Source organism: Sarcophilus harrisii, chromosome 1 (assembly GCF_902635505.1).
Source record: "Sarcophilus harrisii chromosome 1, mSarHar1.11, whole genome shotgun sequence".
In the NCBI taxonomy this organism is placed as follows: domain Eukaryota; kingdom Metazoa; phylum Chordata; class Mammalia; order Dasyuromorphia; family Dasyuridae; genus Sarcophilus; species Sarcophilus harrisii.
In genome coordinates, this window is record NC_045426.1 from 258,334,761 (window position 1) to 258,348,144 (window position 13,384).

The window sequence follows — 13,384 nt, forward strand, 5'->3', positions numbered from 1 at the left end:
CTCATGCAGACTTGAGGCAGAAAAATGGTAAGATTTCCTGTTAAAACAATAAAAAATCCATTTTCTTATAGCTTGGATTTGGCAAATAGCCCCAACCATCCCATTAATTGAAATTTACTATTTGCCCCAAGCCTTTTATGTTAAGGGTCATCCTTTTGTAGCATCCTCTAACCAAAAGAGATTGTAAGAGGATAGGGAATCAAGCCCATTACATTATGAAGGACTATCCCTAAACTATTCAAGACTAAGGACTGCTTTGTTTATTCTTAAATGCACTACCATGAAAACATCCCTATTGCCTTTCCATTTCAAGTATTTAATCACTTTTATAAGTATAAAGTTCTTTTTCATCTTATGTAACTCTCCTTCCCCAGTTTGATCCCATTTTGGAGTACAATGAAAATATAACTTTTTTGTTTGTTTTGTTTTGTTTTGTCAGAGAACCTGGGTCCTTCTTCCAGCTCTGCTACTTACTAACTGTGTAATCTTGGGCAAATTATTTCTCTGGATTTCCATTTCTTCAGTTTTAAAATGCTGGGGTTGGATTTGAACACTAATGTCAAACTCAAAGGGCCATTAACCTGTATACAAAGATCTCTATGGACCACATAATGACTAAGAAAAATCACATAGCATTTCTGTGTTCTCTTGTATCTTTATTTTGCTGTATGATTTGGACCACCCTCAGGAGATTTACAGACAAAGATAATTGGATGTTTGATACCTCTGGGCTAGATGATCTTTCTGGCCTCTTCTAGCATGAAATCTACAGCCCAGTTTTCATAATATGGGTGACTATATTTTGTTCAATAACTGGTACAGAATTTAGGAAGGAAACATGAAAAAGGGAAGTAAAAAGATAGAAAATCCTAATAGCAAAGCATCAGGCTATGAGTTTAGTTATACAGCACAGAAGAATCCTAGCATATATTAAAACTGGACAGGACCTTAGACATTATCTAATACAAGACTTCCATTTTAAAGATAGGGAAACTGGAATCCATAGAGATGAAATGGCTTTGCTAAGGTCACACAAAAGTTAATGGCAGAGCTAGATCAAGAATTCGAGCCAAGGCTCTTTTTACTACATTATGTTATCATTCATCAAATCATACCCCAGCTGCCCAGAACAGTACATTTCTCTGTGTAACAGCTTTGCACATGCCCAGATCACCCAAGATGGAGGCGCCTATGGGGAAAACAGCAGGGGCCTGCTTCCGGGAGTAGACATTCTGCATTTCCCCACCATATGAGTGGGAACAGCCTTCTGCATTGGCTGCATTGCTGAAACTGGTTAAGTCTTTAAAACCATCAGACTGAGACGGGCTCTCTCTCTTTCCAGCAGAATCCAGGAGAGAAGGTCTAGTTCACCCATTAGCATGCACTGAGCTGACAAGAGGGTAGGGCTATCTCTCCCCCTCCCCCTTTAAGAACCCTATCATATTGCTTGGGATTTTAGTCTGTTTTGTTTGTTTTTTTTTCAGTTCTTGAAATAAGCACTGGAGTCCCTAGACTGAGAAGCTTGAACCATGTGAAACTTGGAGACAAAATTTCATTTTGGATATTGCTACCAGGCTACTAGGGGTGCTCTGAGAAGCCAAGATGCTTGGCCACGGGTCCACAGGAGGACTGGTCTTGGAACTTGGAGGAACTATGCTGTGTAGGAACAGTTACGTTGTGAACTTAATCCCCTTCCTCCCCGCAAAGACAGTAATGCTAAAAGGAGTAACAAGCCTCTCATATCTCCCGCCTGTTGTGGTGGGGGAGTGTTTGTATGTTTATTCTTGCTATATTTTTGAAGTGATTATTTCTTTGTAAAAGCAGCAAAACTGTCATTTGTTTGTAAAATAATCCTACCACTCTACTCCCCAACTCCTTCCAAAAAGAAAATTTTAACATTAAGTGGTTTAATGGAAATAGGATACTTGAGACCCCTAAAATCAGGGGAACATAATCAGTGGAGGCTTGAGTTAGTGGTGAAACTGGACTTCCCCATCCTTTTAAGAGTACCAGAAAACCCTGGGAGGAGAGTAAAAAGAAACACCTGGCCTTGAGGCACTGTTACATCTGAAAAGGCATTGATGATGACATTATCTTATCCACAGTGTTAGAGCTATAATGGGGTGAAAACTGTTAACAATTCCATGGTTCACTCATCACTAGAACATACAGGTACCAATCTTCATCTATCCCATGCTAGTAGCAAGAGGCTAAGAACTGGGCTTCTGACAAGTACGATGCAAATATCAATTAAAGTATTGCAAAATATAAAATAATTATCCTTTAAAGCACAGATTGTGAAGAAATAGAGACAATTTGGCCCATTGGATAATGAGTATTCCAATATAAATACCAAACATTACTAAAAGCTGCTGCCATCTAGCATGTGACAAAGCAAAAGCAAACAATTAAACATTTCCAAAAAAGAATGCTAGTGATTGAAGGTCAAAGCTCTGCTTGGCAAAGGAAAACACAGTAAACATAACATTTATCTTAGTTATATTCTTTTAACAAATTCTTTGAAACTTACCCATTGCTTGACACAAGATATCCACAGTTTTTTCTACTTGGGCTAGAATTCTACTCTCAGGTTCAGCAGTAAAATAGGGAGGCTCTTTTAAAAAAAAAAAAGAAGAAAGAAAAAAAGTCACAAAAGAAGTAGGTAATTTTTTTTATTGAAAATCCTTAAAAATTAAAACTCTTAATATTCTTAAAAAGAGTCAGTGATAAGTACAGTAGACACAGAGATAGTCTCAGAGTCAGAAAGACGTGGAGTCAAAATGACTTTCTGATACATAATGGCTATAGGACTATGGTCAACTTGCTTAATCTCTCTAAAACTATAAATTATAGAATGCAAAGTTACTTAGATAGCAACTAAGTGGTGTAATGAATACAGCTCAAATTTAGCCTTACGTACTTACTGCCTATATGATACAAGACAAGTCTCAACCTCTCTATTGACCCATTTCTTCAATGTAAAATGGCGAAAATAATTACACCTACCTCCCAGGGTTGCTGTGAGGATCAAATGAGATATTTGAAAAACACTTAACACTATGGCTGACACATAGTAGGTGCTGTATAAGTGTTAGCTATTGTTGTTATTATCTACATTTTGGGGGAGAGCTTTCTCATCTAGAGTACTCTGCTCAGATCAAATCAAAGATCCAGTACAAAAAACCCCCCAAAAACAAAAAATCCCAAACCTTAAGATGAGCTTTAAAAAAAACAGGTGAGATATTTTTAAAATTGTATCCTTAGTTACCATCATTTATATAAAATGAGAATTCAGAGAGGCTAGCCAATGGTAATCTCTATCCAAGATTTCAGCCAGCAAATTAATAGTCATTGCAGAGGCTACTTTTAAGTTTATGAGCTTGAATCATGGAATATCTTAATTCACAGTTTAGAAGGACAATCCCAAGAGGTTCATAAAGGTTTATATTTACAGCACAGTATTTTATAGGATAGTTTGCTTCAGTATCTACACTAAACACCATCTCATGAAGCATGTCAAATAAAGTGCCATAGCACATCATTGGGCCTATATCAGAGGAGAAGTGTAGCATATTAAAAAAATTTTAATGCCTTAGCAATTCAACTTCGTCAAAACATATTTAATACTTGAATAGAACTTCAAAGTAACAACAAACAAATCCTCTCCTCTCTTTTCAGAACAACTGGATGTGTGGCTGGGAGAAGGAAGAGTCATTCCCCAAGATGAAGAAGGCAGATTTTGTGGAAATCTACCTGGGCAGCCCAGATGGCAGAGTGGAAAACGGCCAGGTGGCCGAGTCCGTGTTGATATGTTTAGGCTGCCTGGCCAGTTGATGTCCTGATGCTTACCCGCGTCAAACTGTTCTCTGTCAGCAAAGTGGGCTTTGAAAGGGGAATGAGGGCCTTACAGATAATCCAAGCACACTTAGGGCTGGAGGAGGAGGATTGAGACTGATTTGTATGGAGTGTATTTCCTGAAATGGAGTGAAAATGCCAGTCTATTGATCATGAAATCTCAGTGGTTTTATATTGCCTTCCTAAAGTAGAGAATCTCTTGTGAGGCACTTAAAGCCCCTCAGAAGCTGGCTCCAATCTATTTTCCCAAAGTGATTTCATAGGAGCTGCTCCACACTCTGCTTTCTTGCCATGCTGGCCTACCTGTCACTGTGCTCCACATATGATATTCCATCTCTCTCTATTCCATATCTTTGCAGAAGCTCCTTTTCCTTCTTTTTGCCTTCTGTCTTCACTCCCCCTCCTTTTATTTGTAATGTTCTTCCTCAACTTTGCCTTTTAGAATATCTTGGTCCCTTCAAGAATTGACTCAAATAATGAGGCCTTTACTGATGCAAGAGGCAACAAGCATTGAGAAAATACCTTATTTTTGTGCCAAGCACTGTGCTTAGTGATGCACATATACAAAAAAAAAAAAAAAAAAAAAAAAAAAAAAGAGGAAAAGGGTAGGTCCTGATCTCAAGGAGCTTATGATCTAATGGGGAGAGACAAAAACAAACAAATATAACAAAAAAAGCAAATAGGAAATAATAGTTGTTGGTATCCTCTACCCTGTATACTAGTTCCTATATATTTTTTATTTACTTATTTCTGCATATATTTCATTTCTCAGTAGAATGAAAGCTTCTCAAGGGCTTTTCAAGGACTGCTTCGAATTTATTTGGGGGGGGTGTCTTTTTATTCCCAGAATCTAACAATAGTGCCTTTCACATAGTAGGCACATGATAAATATTCAGCAGAAACAAAAGAATTGCCTCAAAAAAAGTGAACTTCTGTAACAAAATAAATAAATAAAAATAGATAAATAAATGTTTTATTAAACATAGAATTTCAGAAGAAAGTAAATTGCCACATTAGTTCCATTTTATTCAGCAAAAACACAACAGTGGTATGACTGGGCTTCCCCAGGTGTTAAGGTTGTAGTGATTTCATTATCATGATAACAAAAAGCTGTCGAATTCAGTTTCTATGTGATAATTAATTTCTGGGCACTGTCTTCCAAAGCAGTTTATTTTCATTGTAATTTTGTTGAATGCAGATAATATAACTTGGCAGGCTGTCTGTGTATCCTTAAAACAAGAACTTAGTTTAGAGAAAAGGGAGAAACAAATACTGTACACAGAGAAAAGAAGAAAACTTAAAGCTTTTATCTAAGGACAAAATTAGGGATAGTATTTTACAATTATCCAGATAATTCAAGGATAACAAATTTCCCTGAATTTTCCACTCTGGCTGTCTCAATGGTCCCAAATTCATTAGTTAAATGCATAATTCTCCATTTAGCTTTGCTGCATAGAACTAGCCTAAAGAAATAATGGAAAATATGAGTTTCTGGCTGGCTCAAGCTAATCCTCATTGCATACTCATAATTTTGCCATTTGGACATGCCTCCACAATCAATAATAATGATATGAACATTATTTATATTCTAACTATACAACAGCTGTATCCCATGGAGGCCTTTTTACATAGGTCACGCTCCTAGAGTTATTATGAATGTAATCAGTCAATAACCATGACCACAATCTATTTAAAGGGAAGGGAAAATGAAAAACACCAAGGTAAAAATCAACAAACTGCCTATGCTTTAGCACATGTTAATAAGAGCAATGCACATTTATTCTCAAAAAACCTAAATAATGACTAGACAACAAATAATAAGATGTTTGCTGATTACCCTTAGGCAACTGCCCTTTATCTCAGGAAGTGAAGTTTCTCATGTAGGTTTATTCAAGTGATTCCCTTAAGTGACAGAGAACTCTGGTAACAGAGACTCTATTGTTACTGCTACTCTGTAGTAAATCTACTTATTTTTTTTCCTTGTAGAAGATTGGGTCCTCATAAACTGCTCCCATAGTCTGATCAGCTACCAGTTTTGAACCTTCTCTCCTCCTCAACTGGTTCAGTTCTCCATTCCTCAATCAAAATGGTAACCTCCCTCTTTCTCTCCTGGGGTTCAGTCTGTCTCCTTCACCTGGGGCCGGGCTAGCTTTCTGGGGGAACTTTCCGATGGACCTTGATCTTAGTAGAGGTAGGCAGAAGGCAGAAGAGCCACCAGGTTGTGGGAGATGGAAGGTCCCTCTTTCAGTCCTTGTTGGTCGTCCTATACTCTATTACAAGTACATCATTACAGCACTCTGTGCATGTGTGAACTTAGACAACCATTACATCACCATGCTAAGTACTCAGTATATATGTAAACTAAATAATCATTGTCTCATCAATTCCTCTGAGTTAACACCTAGTTTCAAGTATATTTCTCCAGAGTTCTGGCTCTCTACAACAAAGGTCCTACATAGCTGACTAAAGGCTAAACAAAGATGACTTAGGGCAAGGGTGTGTGTGTGTGTGTGTGTGTGTGTGTGTGTGTGTGTGTGTGTGTGTGAGTGATGGATCCAGTGATTTCCTGAAACCAGCTAGCATATAGTGCCAGGGGAGAACCAATTGTTAAACTTTCAGTGTGAGCATTTATATATTGGAAATCTATCAAATCAGGACTTGATTTACTGTTCTGTTGTTTATCTAAACTTAAGAAAGTGATGCAAAAAATGTTAATCATATTACAATTATATCATGTATACATATACCCCTCAGAAAGCCAGTTGTTAATTATTTAATAAAAAGCAAATCCTACATAGATCCCTTTAGCAGTCCTTCTCAGAGCAATGTCTTTAAATGCATACAATAAAATACACAGGACTACAAAAGAAATGAGTTTTATTGAAATACAGTTATCAAACTACTCCTAAAAAATAAATTGTGCTAAAGTAACATCTGTTGTTCACCATTTCAGTCACGTCCTACTGTTTGTGATCCCATTTGGTACATTCTTGGCAAAGTTACTTTGTCATTTTCTTCTCCAGCTCATTTTATAAGTAAGACAACTGAGGCAAACAAGGCTAAGTAACTTTTGTCCAGAGTCATATAGCTAGTAAATGTCCAAATCCGCATTTGAAACTCAGGAAGTTGAATCTTCCTGTGCTGTATTCATTGCTCCACCCAGCTGTGCTTGATATAATAACATATAGAGTGTTTTAATGTGGTTTTTAAGATTTAGTAGCTTAAAACTGACCTAAGGGTTCTGGGACATCTGGTATATGTTCGCTAACACAATGAAAAACAAGATAATACAAATGTAGGCAAATTAAAAGGTTTAATAACTATAGTCATTCTGAAGTAGTGGTAAGCATAATATTCTGAGAAATCTATAATAACTATAATGAGATTTGAAAATATCTTTAATTCCTATTAGTGACCAAGTCACAGTTACTGCTAATACAATTATTATTTGTTTATATCCATAATTGAAGAAAATGATAAATTTCAATTAGAGGTTACTGAAAATACTGAAAATTATTTTTTTCCATTCAAGTTCAAATATCCTAGGAAATGTATTTAAAGGAATTTTTTGCTATTTGAGTATCTCAGCTTAAGAACACCTGGAGTTATGGACTATTTGGATTGGGAAAAATCCTTAAAGATCTCTTACCTTCCTCTTTCATTTTACAGATGAGGAAAAAAGAAGTCTAAGAAAGTTGAGTTACATAATAAATTAGTAACCACAGGAATTGGGAAGGAAAGTCAAGAATGAAGACACCTAGTCTAGGAGGTGTCCTTCCTATATACAATTCCACACTAATTATTTGTTGTTGGAGCCTAACTGGGACTGTCTATTTATTCATGAAATTCTCCTCCACGGTTACCATTTGTAAATCATTTTAAGCCTGGGGCAACATCCTTCTGGGATGAAGAGTAGCATTCCAAGGGTCAGCAAGGACTTTTCTTCTTTTTCAATTATAGTACCCAGGGCAGTCACATTATTAAAAATCAGCAGGCAGTGGCCATGGAAAACACATGCCTATGGGGAATTGAATGGGCAGAGGGGTAAATATGTAGTTGCCAAATGAGCAAAGTGTGCTCAGTTACATGGGTCACTAAAGGCCGCTCCTGTGGTAATTCCATTACTTTTTTTTTTTTTTACCTTACATAGGTTACATTTTCAGTCATTGTTCATCTCTCATTCTAACCAAATGTAAGAGACATTATGATGATTTCTCTCTCATTCCTCAACTTATCATCGTGTGGTATAATAAAAGATTGTTTGAAAAATAGTTGTGAAATAACCATTAAAAGATTTTGAGCTAAATAGAAAAAAAATCTGTTTTCATTTAGCTTAGCTGTGCACAAAATATAAAACACAATCTTTAAATAGTAAGTGGAAATGTGTCTTTTCCAGTCGCAGCAGTGCTTTCTAAAGCTGCTATACTATCAATATATGAACATGCTATCCTTTGAAAAATTTATGATGGCAGCTAATAAAACCAGAGTTTGGAACCATCTCTTTTTATCTTTGTTAAAAACTATTTGAAGAAATCAGGAAAGATGGTTCATCTTCTATGAGAAATTAAGAGCATTAAAAAATGCCACCATGTGCAGGTGCCTGCATATCTGACCAAGAATTATGGCCTAAATCTCTTAAGTCAATTGTTGAGAGCTAATAGAGCACCAAGGAAATTCCTTGTTTCCTCATGTAGTATTAGGAATTATCTATTAATGGCTCTCAAAGTACTTGAGAATTACATTTTCTGTTTCAAGAGAAATATCAACAAAAATGAACTCTGTCTCTACCCTTGTTCCAGACTTTCTAGGATAGCTGGCTGACTGGAAGCAACCATTTTAAGTAGTACTGATATCAAGAACCACATGATCACCAAAGACAGTGCCAATTAGCCCTAGTTAGGCCCTTCAGCTTCTCCCCAAATACGTCAAAAGTTAGGGGCCTAGATCTGCTACAGATGTAGAGCTTAACATAAAAAGGGATCTCCATTTCTCTTGGTTTTTGTTCTTCAACAATCCATGGTGTTGTCAATGAGAAGTCATAAAATAGGAAGATCCTAATGTGTGGAAAGAGTTGAATGAAGGGAATACAAAAAATGCAGAATAGCAGATAAAAAAGGAAGAGAAGTGGTCTCATTCTATTTTATTTTTTCTCAATTCTCTGCCAATTCTCTCCACTAAAAGCTGAACTATTTGTATCCTTACAAAACATTCCTGAAACTATAGTTAGTTCGAATACCATAGATGGTAAGTACTAATTAAAATATTTACAACAGGTTTCTCTCTTTATAAACATTTGCTCTACAAATTTAACATCTTGCTATTTTCTCAATTAACTCTGCTCCTTGGTAAACTGGCCTACAGTTCATTTATATGACTGTGAGAAAATGTTAATAATTAGCTTGTGCAGTTTTTTCTATAGTTTATATATGTGGACAAATGAAACATCTTAAGTGCTTCTCAAATAAACAGAAATGAATTCTAAGACAGACTCAAGCTAAAAAGCACCTGGACTCAGTGGGATATACCAACAATAAGAATCTTTCCATTGGGATTTCATTTGCATTTTGCAGGATAATACCTTTCTCTGATGGTCAAACAATGATTCATGATATATTTTGAACTCCAAAAATGAACAGCAGGGGCTCTATTAATAAACTAACATCTGGGAAAAGAAATGCTCTCCGATGATGCAAATTGCCATTCATCTATAACTTAAAATCCTTTGTAGTTGCCTCAGGCTTGGAGAGAGTATGTGACCTGCCATGCTAGGAAGAGTCAAAAGTAGGATTTAATCCCAAATCTTTCTGACTCCTAGTTCAACACTATTTTCTTCACCAAGCTGCTTCCTATCTTTTGACTTAAGCTAAAAAGAAAAAAAAGAATAGCAACAGGATTATCTGTTTCTTTTGTTGTTGTTCAGTTGTGTCCAACTTTCCACGATCCATTTGGGGTTTTCTTGGCAAAAACATTAGAATGGATTGCCATTTCTTTGTCCAGATCATTTTACAGATGAAGAAACTTAGGCAAATAAGGTTAAGAGAATTGCCCAGGATCACACAGCTGAGAAGTGTATGAGCTGGATTTGGATTCCTGCCTCCAGATCCAGCACCCTATCCACAGCTCCACCTAGCTACCCCATCTGGTTTTATCAGGGTGAAATAAAAGTAATTGGTAATCAATTTGTGTCTGCTTTCTTTCACTGACTTGTTTATGATGATGGCTCCTTTCCCAACTTTAGCCCAACTTAGACTGTCAGGGCATAAGGCATAAGAGTTCTTTGAGGTGTCTCCCCTTAATGACTGTTGGATATGGGGATTACAATCTAACCCATATCTTTGAAGTGAGAAAGATAATTTTCTAAGCTATTTGAGGCATAACTTAACAGCAAGCCAGAAAATTACACCTGTCACAATAAAATCTTATGAACAAGAAAAGGAATTAAATCATTACCATAAATAAATGGCATGTATTCATGCACATTTAAAAGAGAGAACATTGAGAGATGATAATTTTAGAGAAAAAAATCCACAACAATTTGCTTTGGTTTTTGGAAGTAACTGCAATACTGAGGTTTATATGACAGACTTTAAATATTAAAAAAGGAATTGTGACTGAAATTAGCATGCTAGTTTACAGAGAGATAAGTTCCTTCTCTTATTTAAATTACCCCAAAATGTTTTAATATAATAAAGACTATCTAGTGAAGATTTACAGATTGGAAATTTTAATTTTGGCTCAACTTATAATGTGTTATTCTGATATAGTTACAGATCAATTCTGATGAAAAAAAATGCCTTTGCCTGGAATGAAAATATAGTATTCATATCAATAGCTAGTGGATGCATGAGAACAGCCACTAAAAGAACCATCTCATATCTCATGTATAGACTCAACAATGATTTATGGTTCAAAAGCAGCTTTTTCTCATACTTTTAAAACTTCCAGCCTTAATTTTAAAAGTGATAACAGTTTTGCACAGTGTCACATTTGGTTATTTTTCATATGTAATACACTTCTTTCAATGATTTAAGGAAATGAGACATACTTAAAAAAAGGCAAACTGTCTGAAACACTATGTTAATACTGATAAGTTTACTTAAACAATTTATTAGAAAATATTAGTTTTAAAAAAAACTGTTTTAACAAAAAAATCATGTGATAATCTGTTATTGTTTAGGCAATGTTCTATTCTTAATACTATTGCTTCTTGAAGGTATGTGAATAAAGATTATCATAATTATACCCAGTCCTTTATTAGTATTAGATTCTCAGTAATCATCTACTTTATTTTGGGGGGAGTGAAGGAGAGACTAGCTGATGCTTTATATTTGTCATACTATGCACTGAGAAAAAGCTACGAAAGAGATAGGGATTATGAGAAATATTAAATGTAGCACCTTAAAAATTTTTCAGTAAAAATATTAAGAATAATGGGAAAATGAAATCAACTATCTCACAATTGTACCTAGTCTCATGAACATCTCATGATGTATTAAAGATTTCTTTGGTGACTGTAGACAACATAGTTCTCTAGGAACTTTAGGCTTTTGTAGATTCTGCATAACATCGACAACGGTAGTACTCTTTACTTATAAGTGAAGAGAGCCATTTTCCCCTTTCTTTCCCAATTCGGTATTTTTTAACCCATTTCCCTGGCAGCATCTCTGTTTTCAATACTCTATTACTAGTCTAGCAAGAAGCAATATCAAGTATTTCTCCTATAAATTTTTTTCTGTGGGAGGAAAAGGATGTAGGGAAAAGAATATTGACAATCTGAAAGTCAGAAGTACAAATTACACTTCACATCAAGGTTTAATGGCATTAAAAGTCAAGATATGAGAATTGTGTGATAAGGATTTTACTACTGTATTTCATAGGCTTTATGATTAAAATTTCTTGGCGTATTAAGAATAACATCAGTGTGTTGCTATAAAATATTTAATAGATTTGTATTCATGGAAAAGAATAATTGAATTAATTTGGAAGATAACCCTATTTTACCCCCTCTGTTCCATTTCCTCAGAAGGAGTTGAAGTATAAGGTCAATGAAATACATATTTAACCTTAATTTTTCTTGTACTTCCCATATACTTTTTAACTATAAGTGAATATAGTGGTAGATAACATTCCCTGTCACTGGTATTACCTATGATAGAAAGAAAGGCTTTTGTTCTTGATGGCTCAAAGTCAGTTCCTCTTAATTCAGCCTCACAGATATACATTCCAATGTCAGAGGATGTTGGATTAGTGATAGTAAGTCGTCTTCCCAAACTGTGGAGTCCATTAGTAATTTTAACTCCATTTCTTTTCCAAGTCATGCTCAGTTCTTCAATAGGTCTGTGTGGACAAAAGTCATTAACTGATTATCATTCTGAATTATGGTGACAAGCAATAACAAATGCATTTTATTCAGTACTTGTTCGTTCAGCAAAGAAAGTACCACAACTGCATGAAAAATGGACATTTGGGTGTAAATCCCTGATATAACTCGACATTCCTTATGTCATGAAGCAAAGCTGCACTTACCTCAAGGGTTATTGAATAAGGATGGGTAATTACTGCAGCAATGAAGCTGAAGTCCTAATGATTTGGTTTGCTGGTTTTGCTTTTTTTTAGAATATTAAATATTAAAGAAGCACTTCTGCGGAACTTAACTGTACAGGAGGCATTGCTATTAAAACTCAATCATGGAGATGATATTATTTTACAGAGAACACCACCATCAGAAAGGAGAAAAAATCAGCTCTTTGTTAGTAAGGCTTGAGCCTCTCTCCTTCCTTAAAGTTCACATGTGGAACCTCCATTACAACCTACACACAGACTGAGAAGTATGTATATTATCCCCACATTTGGGCAAGGAAAAATAATGCTAGGTTCATAATGTAGTTAGGCAACTAGATTCTTTAACTTTGCAAAAAGAGCAAACTGTCTACTGAATGAAGAATTAATGGTCGGGTTTTTGTCCCTTATCCCCACAATACCTTGCATTGGCTATGCATTCCAATGTGACTTCACTGGTTCCTGCCACTACGCTTGTATTGCCTGGAGGGACGACAATGACAGGAGCCATGATAGCAGGTGTGTCAATATCACCTATAAGGGAGAAAAAAAGAAAGCTCATATAAATGCCTTGAGTATTTACTCAAATAAAATTCTGCTTTGATGTCCTCTGCAGTCCTCTGGATTCTTCAAGGCACTGTCAGTGGGGCAAACATCATGGCAAGTGTTTCTAAATTAGAAAGGCTTAGCTACTGACTCTGACTCCATAGTCTAGATGTCTGTCTGTGTTGGGCCAGTCTAGATAAACCTGAAGAAGCTCCTCATTAGAGGGCTGGTCACTAGTTAATTACTTTCGTTTGGTCACAGCCATTCATAATGATTATCTATTGAGCCCTGGAGGAGTTGTGACCTGCTTCTTTAGAGGGCATATCTGTGTGGATATAATCTCAAATTTCTGCACTTCTAAACGAACCACTTTAAGAAACAGTGATGACTAGAAAATTCCAAATGAAAAATCTTGTTAACTAAT

At 35.8% G+C, this 13,384-nt stretch overlaps 1 protein-coding gene across 4 annotated transcripts in view; it reads right to left on the reverse strand.

Annotated features, from left to right (window-relative positions):
• Positions 1-13,384, reverse strand: part of SDK1 (sidekick cell adhesion molecule 1) — a 1,196,729-nt gene that overhangs the window by 365,023 nt on the left and 818,322 nt on the right. For all 4 annotated transcript variants that reach the window (XM_031949904.1, XM_031949968.1, XM_031949836.1 and 1 more), the window contains 3 exons: positions 12,837-12,948; positions 12,002-12,192; positions 2,531-2,614 (listed from right to left, as the gene is read on the reverse strand). In XM_031949904.1, coding sequence (XP_031805764.1) covers positions 2,531-2,614; positions 12,002-12,192; positions 12,837-12,948 — 387 coding nt within the window. The remainder of the gene's footprint in view (positions 1-2,530; positions 2,615-12,001; positions 12,193-12,836; positions 12,949-13,384) is intronic.